Genomic DNA, 13,602 nt, shown 5'->3' on the forward strand with positions numbered 1-13,602 from the left:
ATGCAATCGCTTATCTATCTTTTCGTCATTCATGTGGCCATCCATTTTCCAGGGTCAGCTCTGCCTCCCACTGTCTCTCCTTCCATTCCTCCTTCCTTCCTTCCATCCATCCATCCATCCATCCATCCATCCATCTATCCAACCACCCACCTCTAAGTCACTCAGCATTCTTTATCAAGCTCCTGTACTGCTGGTGTCTCAGAGGTGCAGAGAGGCTTCTGATTGAAGGCCTTGTGATAGCAGCCACGATAAAGGCACAGGGAAAGTGCTTTTGGAGGCAAAAGTAAGAACAAATCCTTCGGTGCTGGGAGTAGGAACTGGGCTGGGAATGGCTTGCCTAGGTTTAGGCATTCGCAAGGCTGGGGACTCCATGGCAGAGAGAGGGAGACGGAGAAAAGAGAGGGAGAGGGAGAGAGAAAGAGGGAGAGAGGTCTTGCAAGGGCATTAAGGCTGAGCTCATGGACTCTGTGATCAGTGAAGGGATTTTCACTGAACACTGAGATTTTAGAGAAAGGAGGTCTAGTGTTCACAATAGTTCGTGAATGCTTATAGGTACCACCTATGTGCCAGGCAGCACTTTGCTACACAATTTACCAACCTTTAGTCTGCACATAGACTCGACAATTCTGACTGTAGGTAATAAGCTGTTATCCTGGTCTCCAGACATGGAAGCTGAGCCCCAAAAAGTGGTGGTTGCCCAAGGTTACTAACGCCTTGGCATCCTCACTGTCCAAACAGGTGTGGAGTCCTTTAGATCTAATCTCTCAATCTATGTACACAACCTTCTTATGATGAGGAAATTGAGACTCAGAGGTGAAGCAACCCACCAGAGGTCGCCTAGGACTCTAACGTCTTGGCTGGGTATGGTAGAGCCAGAAATCCTGGCAGCATGTGGCCATGTGGCTAGAAAGCCAATCTGAGACTTTTGAACCACATAGGGCAACTCAGAGTCTGGGTGGGGGCTTGCTCGTCTCCTTAGCTGCAGTGTGTAGTGGAGGGAGCGGTGGAAGCTTGGGGGACAGGATGGAAGCCCTCAACAGGTCAGTTTGTGACCCATGCGGAGAAGCACCTGCATTGCGGCCCAGGTTCTCTCCGCCCTTCAGGTGCGGCCGCCCACCAGGCGGCTTCAGTGATGTTTCTGCCAAAAGCTGTGTGCTCAGCAGCGCCCAGCCTGCTGGAAGGGGCTGGTTCCCACCCATCCCCGAAGAGGAAGCCCTGGGGAGGAAAGTGAATCCAGTGTGTCCCTAGTGGGCCAGTAAGGGAGAGGACACGCTTGCGAAATTCCACAGGGGCTCTGACAGTGGCTTTCTGGGAGCCCCTAGAGATTGTGGTGAAGAGTTGTTAAGACCTGGACCTGGCTTTATTCTGAAGTGACCAGTAGGAATTCCAGTCATCATCCTTAGCCTCTTGACTTTCCAGGGGAGCTCCAGGCAGACCTAGAAACACAGTGTGCTAGTGGGGCCTGGTTGTGGTGGAACTTCGCTGTGTACTGAACGTGCGACTCTGGCATATACTTGATGTTTTATTTTATTTTACCATTTGTGTGTGTGAGGGGGATACTGGGGGTTGAACCCAGGGCCTTCTCATGAAGCTACATCCCCACCCCTTTTTTATGTTTTATTTTGAGACAGGGTCTCACTCGGTTGCCCAGACTGGGCTCAAACTTTCGATCCTCCTGCCTCAGCCTCCCGGCATATTGGGATTAGAGCCATGTGCCATCCCACCCAGCTTATTATTTGTTTTGTTGAGATGGGATGTCACCAAGCTGCCCAGGCTGGGCTGGAACTTGTGATCTCCCTGCCTCAAACCTGCCCCACCCATTGCTGGGATTTCAGATGAGAGACACCATTACCTGGCATACCTTTCACAGCCTCTGTTTCTCAGTCTGTAACATGTCGATAGTCATTTATTCAGTGACCAGTGAGCACTTAATATGTGCCAGGCAGCATTCTAGATGTCTGGAAAAATTCCATGAGCTAAACAGATAAGAATTCCCATCCTCCTTGCGCTTACCTGCAGGGGAGGGGAGAATGCTGATGAGGTCACAGCCGTAAAGCGCCGGGCGGCCAGAAGCACATGGGAGGCGGTGATCAGGTGAGGGAACAGATAAGAAAGTCCTTTGCATCCGTCCAGCATGGTGCAGAGCGTCCCCTGCCACAGGAGAGCAGTGCAGGAGAGGAAGATCCTGGGCTCTGAACATGGGTTACCCCAAGGTGTGGAGGAGCCAGGCACCCAGGCCCTCATCCTTAAGACATTACCAGTCCCTCCTAGCGTGTTTACCAGCCTGGTTTACTTCTGAAGGCACAGTTTCAAAACCCTTGGAGTGGCTGGGCACACCCACCTATGGCTGGATCCCGTTCTCTGCAGACAGTGCCTCCATTGTGTACTTCAGGGCCATTCCCAGGCCCAGCAGGGCAGGGCTGTGCATGGGGTTCCCCCGCCAGCCTGGAACAGCGGGTGACTCTTCCCCTACTCGGCTGCAGCCCCACACTGCCCACGCATGTTAGATCGGCATTTTTATTTTCACTGTCCTAACGCTATTGTGCAATGATGTTTGCTTTGTGCTTTGGTGACAGGAACGCGTCAGCTCCCATCTTGCATTTCTCAGTGCTCGGTGACAAGCAGCCAGCTCGGTTCCCAGGGATGGGAGACACTGGATGGCTTTTGCGCAATCCACCTTTCTCTCACACGGTGTTTCCCACACTGCCCTGGCGCGTGACTCTATCACAGTGGGTTGTGCGGCGGCCCCTCACCAGCTGTGTAGCACCATCAGGAGGCAGAGTCTCCTCCTCGGAGCACTTGGTGCCTTTCAGGTTTAAACTGCCCTCTGGTTCCCATCAGATGTAAATGAAGGATTGCAAAGAGCATCTTCTGGCCGGTCCTATGAACAGCACCAAATTTACACAAGGATTGAAAATGCCGCTTTCTGCTTTGTACCATGTACTGTGCTCAGGGCCTCAGGGTCGTACCAAGTCCTGCGTTCTGTGCTTGTCCTCTGGGTTTTTATGACCTTTGACACATTCTTCCCAGTCGTTCGGCTGGTTTGCCCCAGCCCCCATCTCCTGCCTCCGCTCTCGGTAGTTCACCTTGGTGCGACACCTGGGGAAAGACGGAAGTAAAGGTGAAGGCTGAGCAGAGCTGCCCTCTAGTCAGGTGCGGGGCGTGTTTGTGTACGTGGCCCTTTGCGACACAGCCATGCGTGTGGGTGGGGACGGGACGTAGGTCTGCTTGGTGCTTGCGTAGGCCAGAAGGTTACCGCAGATAGAAAGGGAGGAAGCCAGCAGCTGGCTCCTCCTGTCCCCCTGCTGCTGTCCTCGGTGCAGACAGGGATTTCTGCCCCTGTCCACCCGGACCGGATTACAGTACATGCCGTGAGCTTGGTGGGCATTCAGAAGCCAGTCACATCTCTGCTCCTTTTGTGTTCTTTTTTTTTAATTAGTGCCTGTTTGCAGTAGATAATGATGACTTCCCGGTGTGGAGTTGGTACATGTACAGAACACATCGCACTTCTTTCCTCCATCCCCTCCCCCTCCCTGTCCCCTCCCCCATCTCTTGTTCACTTTCCCATTTGGGAAAGTGCAGTCTCCCTGTCCCCTACTATCTTTTACTTTGCTCTTCATTTGTGCTTTGGGTGTCTTAGCAAAACCTTGCAATATTTAAGCTTGAGTGTTTGATTAATTACATTTAGCATTATGATCCCCAGGGTGCATCTGTTTCCTACACATGGCTCAAGTTTGTCCTTCTTTATGGCAGAGTAACACTCCAGTGTGTACAGACCACATTTTCTTTATCCATGCATCTGGTGATGGACATACAGGCTACTTCCAACATGTAGCTATTATGAATTGTGCTGCTATAAACACAGGTATGCATGTATCCCTGTGCTATGATGTCTTTAACTCTTTGTCGCTCCTGGAGCCCAACTTTGTGGTGGTGTCCCTTGGCTGGAGACCCGCTGAGAACCAAAAGCTCCATGCACTGAAAAGAGTCCAGCAAAACCCTTCTGTATCTGTGTGGTCCTCGAGGGCAGGGTCCCACTGAGGGTCTTGCTTGAAGATTACTTGATGTGTATATGCGATTTTCAAAGACTTTCAGGTAGTTTTGTTGTTTTGTTTTGTTTCTGGAGACAAGGTCACGCTATGTAGCCGAGACTGGCCTTGAACTTGTGATCCTCCTGCCTCAGCCCCCCAAGTGCTGGGGTTACAGATGAGTGCCACCATCATGGGCAACTCTCAGATCCTTGAAGGAGGGTCCAGCAATTTGACCAGCTCCTGGGCACCCTTATTTACCACACAGCACTAGTGTTCAGAGTGATTTCCCCAGGCTATCAAGAAAAGGAGAAGCTGTGTTAATCAAAAGCCAGGGTCAAAGACCAAAATAAAAGATAGTAAAGAGGAAATGGGGAGAACAGATCTTTTGCAAATGGAAGGGGGACCAAGGAATGGAGGGAAGGAGGGAGGAGAGAGAAGGGGACACAGCAAGGATTAAGATGTATTTTGTGCATGTGCCGGCTCCCCGTGATGCATGTAATCACTGCATGCTACAAGCATGTACTAGTAAGCATAAAAACTTTTTTGAAAAGTTGGGATCATGATTCTCTATTTGGAAAAGATTTCCAATTGAATAGTTAAGAATGTGTGGCTTCCAGCCATGTAGAATGACTTATTCCTCCAAAATGCAGATAGCCCAGTGTTTAGCTTGAATATTAATGATATCTGTTTAGTACTGACATGATCTCGTTTAGCGTGTAAGACAACTGTGTGTCCCTGCCGCACAAGCGCAGGACACTGACACTCAGAGGGGACACAGCGGTTCTTCAAGGGTCACCCAGAGCTCAGCCCTGGTCCTGAGGTGCAGCTGGGACAGCAGCCACTTGATTTTGCGGTGACTGTCATGGTTGACGGTGGTGCACCAGCAGGAGGCAGTGATGGCCATGGAGGCGTGTTGCCGCCTTCCCTGCCGGGCATGTGGGACACTCAGAGGATGCTGGGTACAACTGGACTCTTCTCTGAAAAGATGGGGAGCAGAGCCAGGCCCAGCTTCCTTGTGCTGTGTGGTCTGAAGCCGAAGATGTGCTCCTGTGTGCTCCTCCTCTTTCGCCAGAGTGTGGGACTGGGGACACCACTCCACCCCCTGGGCTTTTATAAGGCCAAGCTTTGCAACCCTACGGCATAGGCTCTTGTTAAGAGGAGCAGAGTAGATGCTGATGGGAGGGGAAGTAGAGGAAGCCCTCACCCACACCACGCCTTTGGTGCTGTCTGGGGGCTGGCTACTGTCACCAGGAAGCCAAGTCCTGACACCACAAAGAAGCCCCTGACTTCCTTGGTCCTTGGTTCTTTGAACTCTTGATGGATGAATTCAGTCAAGACAATAGGCAGCCGTGCAGAAGTGCAGGCAGAGTTTACGGTAAAGGAGATACGGACAGAGTTACACCTTCAAGTGAGAATGGGGACAGTACTTCAAGGCATCTGCACGGATCGGGATCTGGATACCTTTTGATGCCCTAGACACTTACTCCTGGGGTCAGGGAGCTAGGGTGATTAGGATGCTTTATCAACATTTCTCTTGGGGATTGCTTCCAAAGGTCGATACAGGTCTCAAAAATGTCATCCTTGTTCCTTTCAGGTGGTCAGTGTTCCCTCAGGGGCCTTAATCATATAAGAATCTGAAGTGAGGTCTTAGCGCAAAGAAGGAGGGTCTGTAAAGAATACTCCTTTCTCATAGCACTGGGTGCAGGCCATGGCTCCCAGGAATGCTGTGTGCCCTGTTTTGGAAATAGTAGGCCAGGTGGACGGGTATTGGAAGAAGTGTGCACAGTGTGTAACCTTAAAATGTCACTGTGCCCTGTGGGATTGCTGTAGGTCTAAGACCTGCCTAATAAATGGTTATAAATGCATCACACGTTTCCAAGTCCTCATTTCTTTACTTACTGAGCAATGCATGCTATTTGGGGCCTCCACACCCTTGCCCTGCAGGCCTGCTAATGTCTAACTACCTGCCTTATAGGTACCAGGTTCTTCACTAGATGGAGAAATGAATGAGTCACCAATCCTGCCTCTTTTTTTTTGGTACTGGAGATTGAATCCAGGGCCTTTGCACTAAGTTACATTCCCAGCCCTTTCTTTTTTCTTTTTGTTTTGAGACAGACTCTTGCTAAGTCACTAAACTGCCCAGCCTGGGCTTGAACTTGAAATCCTCCTGCCTCAGCTTCCCAGAGTGCTGGGATTACAGGTGTTCCAGCTCTGGGTGAACATTTAATCTGCTATTGTTGCAATAGCATTTTTGTATGAAAGAGTAATCAGAACCAAGCTATTTAGCTGCCTCTGGCTCAGCCATGGAAAGGGTGGTGCATGAGGCCATTGAAGGGCCGGGGATATAGCTCAGCAGCACAAGTGCCTGCCTGGCAAGTGCAAGGTCCTGAGTTCGATTTCCGGTACCCCACCCCCCAAAAAAAGAAGGCATGGATGAGGCCATTGAATTGAGACCAGACAGTGGCATTCCCTTTACAATTAGTATGCCGGAAACAGCCTCCTAGGCTGCCTGACGGTTTCCTTTGTTCTCTCTCCTCCCGTTGGCATTTCTTTCCATGAGGTGCTGTTTCCTGTTTGTTTCTTCTGGAACTGCGATTCTGATGCCATCTGCCTTCTCCCACTCACCAGTTTGCATTTCTACTTTGGTTGCTGTGACTCCATTTCACTGCTTCTGGTGCAGTTGTTCTGTGGAATTTTTCTTGGGTCCCTTGCTTTGAGTGCTACCCTCCCTTCATTTGAGGGCTAAATGTCTTATAAACTTAGGGCTAATTGTAGTATAAACTTAGCAGTGTTCCGAAAGCTCCTCGGTTTAACTCAGTAATACTATTATCTGTCTTTGTGATTATAGCAATAATCAGGTTCTTTATTTCAACTGATCTGTCAGAATCTTCCCTTTTGGGTTTCAACCTGTTTGATAGGGATGGATGTGGAGTGCTAAGCAAACAAATGACACACTCTTTGAAATTCTGTCGGGGGAAATTGAGTGAATCAAAACGAACTCACTGTTCTGCTGTCTCTGCCCTCCATCCATGTGATCTGCAAGCCTTTGACAGCAGCTGCTCCCTTGCTGAGCAATCCTGCGGTGTGGAAGCTCTGGGTGGAAGGGTGGGGAGAGGGCCAGGCAGAGAGGTGGAGGGGCAGGGTGCAGAGGAGGGGATGGTGTGCGAAGGCGGGGTGTCAGCAGACTCTGCTGGGTACCCACTAGTGTGAGACGACTCTAGAGCCATCCAGTTTGGAGATGCTAACGTAGGATCAGGAATGCGAGTTTTCTTCTTTCCTGCTGTGCAGTTCTTCCAGTCAGTTTCTACTGCAGATTCGCAGGTCTCTTCCTGGGGTCAAACCCAGGATCAAGGATCGGTGAATGGGCTCTCACAAAAGAGCAACAGCAGCCTTCAAGTGTCTATAGTTTAGAAAATGAGAGGCCTTGGCGAAACCTCTTCTGGATACCTGAGGCTTACACGGGAAGCCCAACATGCTCGTAGCCCTTGTTTAAAATCTTTCAAACACATGTTGCTGCATGTTTGCTGGGTTGCTGAAACCAAGGAGAATTGTCTCTGCTGTCTAAGGATGCGATGGGTTTATTTTTCAAGGCTGCGGGAGAATGCTTTTCCTTGCATGGGATGGTGATGGGGCTGAATTTATGACTGTGCTTATCATGGCTCCTGAAAACAGGTTTCAAAATAAATTAGGGTGTTGTGATTCATGTCTTGAAAAAACCAAGCACTGGAGACAGGAGAGGGGAGGAGAAACCAGATAATTAATGATCCTTGGTAGATGGGTCCTGATGAATGGGCTGGATGATCTGTGGTTGTTTATTTTCCTTGCTTCCCGCTCTGCTCCATCAGTAGAATCTGGTTTGAGGACTCACCAAGAGTCTCCATTATGTAAGTTTCATATGTAATCAATTCCCAAGATTTGCCCTTTTTCTGGCTGCTCTGCTCAGTCTGGCAGCCATTTACAAACCTCCTGCTGTGTGCCAGCTTCCCGGGGAGGTGCCGCCAGGAATGCAAAAATTGGCAAGATCCGCTCGCTGCTACATGTGGCGGTGGGGATGCGACAGCACTGCCCGTGACTAGGTTCTCTACAAGCTCTATGTCACCAGAGCCAAAGAGCTAATCAGGAAATGAACGGTGACTCTATGGATTGGAGGAAAGGGGGAGCCCCAGGTGGGGCGCTCAGGAGAGGAATAGCTTCAGTTCAAGGATCAGAGGGTGTGGCTCTTCCAGAGATTGAGCATAATTGCTCCTGCCAAGCACTTGCTGTACATACGCAAGCTGTCCCAGTTACCCCTTAGAACCCAGGCTGGTTTCTGGGAAGAGCTAGATTGTAAATATTTGAGAAATAGTTGAGGTTTTGTGGGCTGAAGGTCTCTGTCACAACTGTTCAGCTTTGCTCTGGTGGCATAAAAACAGCCAGAGACCACAAATGGATGGGATTGTGTCCCATGGAGGTTTATAAAAACAGGTAGGTGGTCAGCTGGCATTAGCCCAGTCACTGTTTGCTACCCTTTTCTTATAATATATTTAATATAATCCCTATTTTGTGGAGGATAAAATTGAGGAATAAAAAGATTATTAGACATTAACTTGTCCAGGGCTAAGCACCAAATGGTCAGACTGTTTTTACCTCCCCGCACAGTGTCCCTTGCAAGGGTCAGGTGCATTCTGGGAAAAAGCAATGGAAGGACCACCTTGAGTCACACTGAAAAGTCCGCTTCCGATTCACTGGGGAGTGGGGAGCCATTGATGATTGTTTGAGCACAGTTAGATTAGAGCTGAGATCTGGGAAGATTTACTTGGCAGTGGTATGTAAGTAGATTAAAGGGTTTTTTGGTGGAGCTGTTGTTTTTTATTTTATTTGTTTCATTTTTGAGACATAGTTTTACTATACACCTCAGGCTGGCTTTGAACTCATTATGTAGCTCAGGCTGGTCCTGAATTTGAGGGGATATTCTTACCTCAGCCTTCCAAGTGCTGAGATCACACGTGTTGTGCCACCACACCCAGCTGGTAGATGAAAGTTGAGAGAGGAATTCTTGTTTCAGAGTAGAGAGAGTCACTTTGGCCAGAGTCATTTCTGCTTACTACAGACTTGGAAAGTTCTCTTTGTACCTGATATTTACTTGGCATTACCATGGATCCATATTGTGTGTGTGTGTGTGTGTGTGTGTGTGTGTGTGTGTCTGTGTCTGTATGTGTGTGTGTGTGTGTGTGTGTGTGTGACTATGTACGTACTTGTTGAAAGATGTTGATTTAACCTTGCTTTCCAGGTGTATTGTGCAGATTCACGTAGAGAGCTGATTTTAGAGATGGCGCGTCTATTTGAAAACAACCTTTAATCCCTAGTAAGGGAGAGGGCTGGACGCTCAGTTATATCCTTGTCGAGCTCCGCTTTCCACTCAGCTGTGTCCTTGGTGCACAGGGCTCTAAACCTGGGGATGTTGTCGTGGTCCCGTGGGACTGGTAAGATCCCTCTGGGGTTTGAGAGAACAGTGTGGGTGCAGCTCCTCCCCATTGGCAAGCTGAAGCCCTGCTCTGTGTGCCAGCCTGGCCAGTTTCCAACCTGCTTTTCTTTTACAGTCTGCCATACTTTGTGATTCCAAGTGGAGGATATTCCAAACTCTTGACATTTTGCCGTGAGTAGGAGAAGAAATCCTTGAATCATTTGTGTCCTGGGGATTCAGGGTAAAGGCTGTGGCAGGTTTTGTTACAGCCCATTTAATGATGCTGGTGGTGAAATGTCTAATGTTGGCTTCTACTTGCTGAACTCTAGCATGTGCCAGGATTCTGTGTCCTTTCTGTCCATGAGCTCATTTCATCTTCCTAATAGCCCGGGGATGTAGGCATTATCATGACCACTTTGCAAATGAGGGCACCTTGGCCAAAGGGCACGGGACAGTTGGCAGCACAGCAGCCAAGAATTAAGGCCAGTTCAGAGTCCTCCTCCTTGCCACGCTCCTGCTCTGTGTTCACTTCCTGAGCCCTGATGTGGGTCACACCAGGAATTCCGTACAGTTCTTCCCTGAGTCTCCACCACTGCCCTCGAAGGTAAGCCTCTTTGTGCCCATTTCACAGGCAAATAAACTGAAGCTCAGAAGAGCTGGGGACATACCCAGGACATTGAGAGAGCAAGGTATTGAGCTAGGTTTGGATTTTGATGTTTGAATTTTAATTCTTTAAGCAAGAGTACAATGGAATAGAGGAGTGAGCCTTCAGTCGGTAGGAGGCTGTCCTGTGTGGGTGGGTGAAAAACCTGAGCAATGTTCATATTTTATTCTGAGAGTCAGTGTTGCAGAATATCTCAGGGATTCCAGAATAAGTTGGCCTGGGCTTATCACTTGCTAGGACTCTGGGCAAGTTATTTTGCATCTCCACATCTCAGATTTCTCTTCTGAGAAGGGGATACAATAATAGTAGCATAGAATGAGGATAGGGGAATAATGTGTACAGTGGTTAGTCCAGCTCTCCATATGCAGTAGAGCTGGCAAAGCCCTGTTCTGTGTAAATCACTTTTTTCCTAATTTGTTGTATCAGCTGGTCCTCTTAATAATTGACTAATAATAGTACTGATTTCATTTTATAGCTAAGAAAAAAGCCTCAGAGAGGTCTGGTAGCTCACCTGAGGTCATCTGTGCCTTCATCCTCAGGTATTGTCTCTGTCACTTTGTTCATTGTTGAGACACCACACTCAACATCGACAGCTTAAAGGAGGAGAGGTTTATTTTGGCTCACGGTTTTAGTCCGTGGTTGGCTGGGTCCAAAAAGCAGCATGGTGCAGGGGAAAGCTGCTCATGTCATGCACCCAGGAAGCAGAAGGGAGGTCATGGGAGGTTCTGGGGAGGGACATAAGTCCTTCCAGATCATATCCACAGTGATTCTTCTAACCACACCCCGCCTCCTATCAGCAAGTCAGGAATAAGCCTCCATAATCCACGCACCTTCCAAAAGCTCCACCTATGAGCACTTTGGGAGAACATCCAGATATAAATCATAACAAGTGCACATTGAGAAACTTTAATGTGCTCATGAAGTTGTAGGTGCTTGGGATATATTACTGAACAAAACAGACTTAAATCCCAGTCCTTATGGGGCCTGCAGAACTGCGGCTTGAGCATCTGCCTCTTTTCCTTTGAATGCTTTCCTCCTTTTCTCTCTCGCTCTCTTCACAGTTTCATTTAGTGATTAAATTTCAGGTTGACCACTGTAGTAATCAAGGTGGCACTCCACTTCCTTAGCTTTCCTGTGCTTCTCAAATTGAAAGTGGTGGGTTTGCTAGATTATTTTAGTCTTTGACAACTTGGGAGTCAAGGGAGAAGAACCTTGTATGGATTTCAGGACCAGATATTTGGGCCGAGGTGTAGAATAGGACCCACCCATAAGTGTGCCTCTTCCTCTGGCGGGACTCTGTGGAGCTTCTAGATGGAGTGGAGGGGTGGACAGGAGATGTCACTTATGCCTCTGAGCTGGAATGTTCAGCTTTGCTTTGTCACTTCTTGGGATTCCCCTCCCCAGGAATGGTCAGAGACGTTACCACCTAGAAGGACCTGGCTCCTGGCCCCACTGCAGGAGCCTTGAGGGGCATCGCCCTGTTGTATGAAATCACTCTGGGGAAGAAAGCACAGAGGAGGGCAAGAGCCAGGAGAGAAAGTGTCCCCTGGACTGTGAGTAACATGGATACTCAGCACAAGAACCTGCAGTTTCAGTGCAGGCAGCGTGTGGATTGCTGTGTGGAGCTATTGTTTCTGACCACTTGAGGGGGGCAGTTCTTTTTTTGAGCAGAGATTTGTTCCTGTCACCAACCACGGCTCCCTATGCACACCCCCACCTCCCCTGGGAACTCAGAAATCTACACGTGGAAGTTAGCACTCAAAATCGATGGGAGATGTTGCGCTTCGTTCTGTTTGTTTGTGGCTTTGACAGTTCGGGGAGGAAGTTTTCAGGCCAAGGTTTTCTTGTGCTGATTGGCCTGCTTGGAAACAAACTTTTCTTTACTCTCATGATTTTGTGACCAAGAAGAGCAGGTCTGATGTGTTCCCCAGGGGCCCTGCTCTCTTGATTCCACAGGTGACCCACATTTTGCCTTCTGGGGTGTCGTGTACACAGATGTTGTGTTTTAAAATGTTGGAATTTGCTGGGTTTTGTTCCCAGAATCCCAACAGAGGAAATGATGCCTGGCTTTGGAATTAAACTGATTAAATTTGAGATTATGGTGAGGCCATCAGTAACTCTACTCACACAAGAGTAATTGAAGGTGCTCTGTGTTTTCCTATTTGGCTTCTTTGCAACAGACCCAAGCTCCTGAGAACTTGGCTGGCTCAATAGCCCTTCTTACCCTGAGAGGCTCATTAAAAGATGCCCGTTGGGTGGTAACCTCCCCATACGGTTTCCCCATAAAGAGAAAAAGATTCGAAGGGGTGGGGGGAGACTTCGCCTGTGTTTAGAGCCACAGCCTCTCAAAGCCGGCTGGAGCAGACTGTTTAGTTCCTTGTCCCCTGTCCCTTTCAGACCCTGCATGTTTTGAAGCTTTCTTTAGCTTTTCCCCAGCTTTGACGGCAGCTCTCTCAATAGGCGACAGCCCAGCCATGGTGAGCTGAATGCCTGGTCTGCACAATGCACTGAATTTTAATGGTGGAGACTGGTCCCCGAAAGCTCCCAGTGGCTGCTGCGCCCGAGCCCCATTCCAGCAGCTGCCTCAGACCCCACGATGGGCTCCAGCTGGATTCCTGAAGTCGCTTGTTTGCTTTTTTACAGATCTACACAGACTGGGCCAATCACTATCTAGCCAAATCTGGCCACAAACGTCTCATCAAGGATCTCCAGCAAGATGTGACCGACGGCGTCCTCCTGGCCCAGATCATCCAGGTTGTGGGTAAGAGCTCATTTTTCTTTGAGGGCTGATGAGTCACAGCAAAGCCAGCCAGCGGGGTCACATGGGCTGAAAGGACACTGAAGTCTCAAAGGAGAGGCAATGTTTCTGTCCTGTATGTGGACAACCGTTTGTGTGGGGACAACTTGATTTTCCTGTTAGGATCACAGAGGCAGCAGTCTCACCATGAGCCTTTTAGAGGACAGGCAGCCCAGGACCAGAGGAAAATGCCTATGATTTGGGGGTGGTGTGCTCTGCCCCCTGTTTGCCTCCTCCTATCTTTCTGTTTCTCTCCTTTTTCCCTGCTGATGGTACTGTTTTTGTGGATGACTGCAAATGCGACGGAGAGAGAGAGGGAGAGAGGAAGAGAGAGAGGTAGAGGGACTAACATGGGGCTGGTTTAATCTTGCCAATATTAGTTGGATTTGAGAAATCAAAGACTAGAACTACAGAGAGGGTTGTTCAGTTCTGGTTTTAATACTAGGGGAAGGGGAGTTGAGCAGTGGGAATTTTAATGACTCAGCCAGAACCTGGAAAGAGAGGGTACCTCTTGGGCAAGCAGGCAGGTAGGTGTTAGTCGTAACTGTGCAGAGGGCCTGAAGGGACACGCTCCTTGGTCCTGTCTGAATGCTCAGAGCAGACGAGGAGGTGGAGGTCAATTAGACAGCATTAGACTGACTGTTGTCACCGGCAGCAGATTCATGCC

General features: G+C 49.1%; 1 protein-coding gene across 5 annotated transcripts in view; it reads left to right on the forward strand.

Moving 5' to 3' along the window:
* Positions 1–13,602, forward strand: part of Nav2 (neuron navigator 2) — a 382,236-nt gene that overhangs the window by 102,946 nt on the left and 265,688 nt on the right. For all 5 annotated transcript variants that reach the window (XM_013502962.1, XM_005401717.2, XM_005401718.2 and 2 more), the window contains exon 2: positions 12,782–12,899. In XM_013502962.1, the coding sequence (XP_013358416.1) occupies positions 12,782–12,899 (118 nt within the window). The remainder of the gene's footprint in view (positions 1–12,781; positions 12,900–13,602) is intronic.

Source organism: Chinchilla lanigera, unplaced genomic scaffold (assembly GCF_000276665.1).
Source record: "Chinchilla lanigera isolate Chin_1 unplaced genomic scaffold, ChiLan1.0 scaffold00075, whole genome shotgun sequence".
Lineage (NCBI taxonomy): Eukaryota > Metazoa > Chordata > Mammalia > Rodentia > Chinchillidae > Chinchilla > Chinchilla lanigera.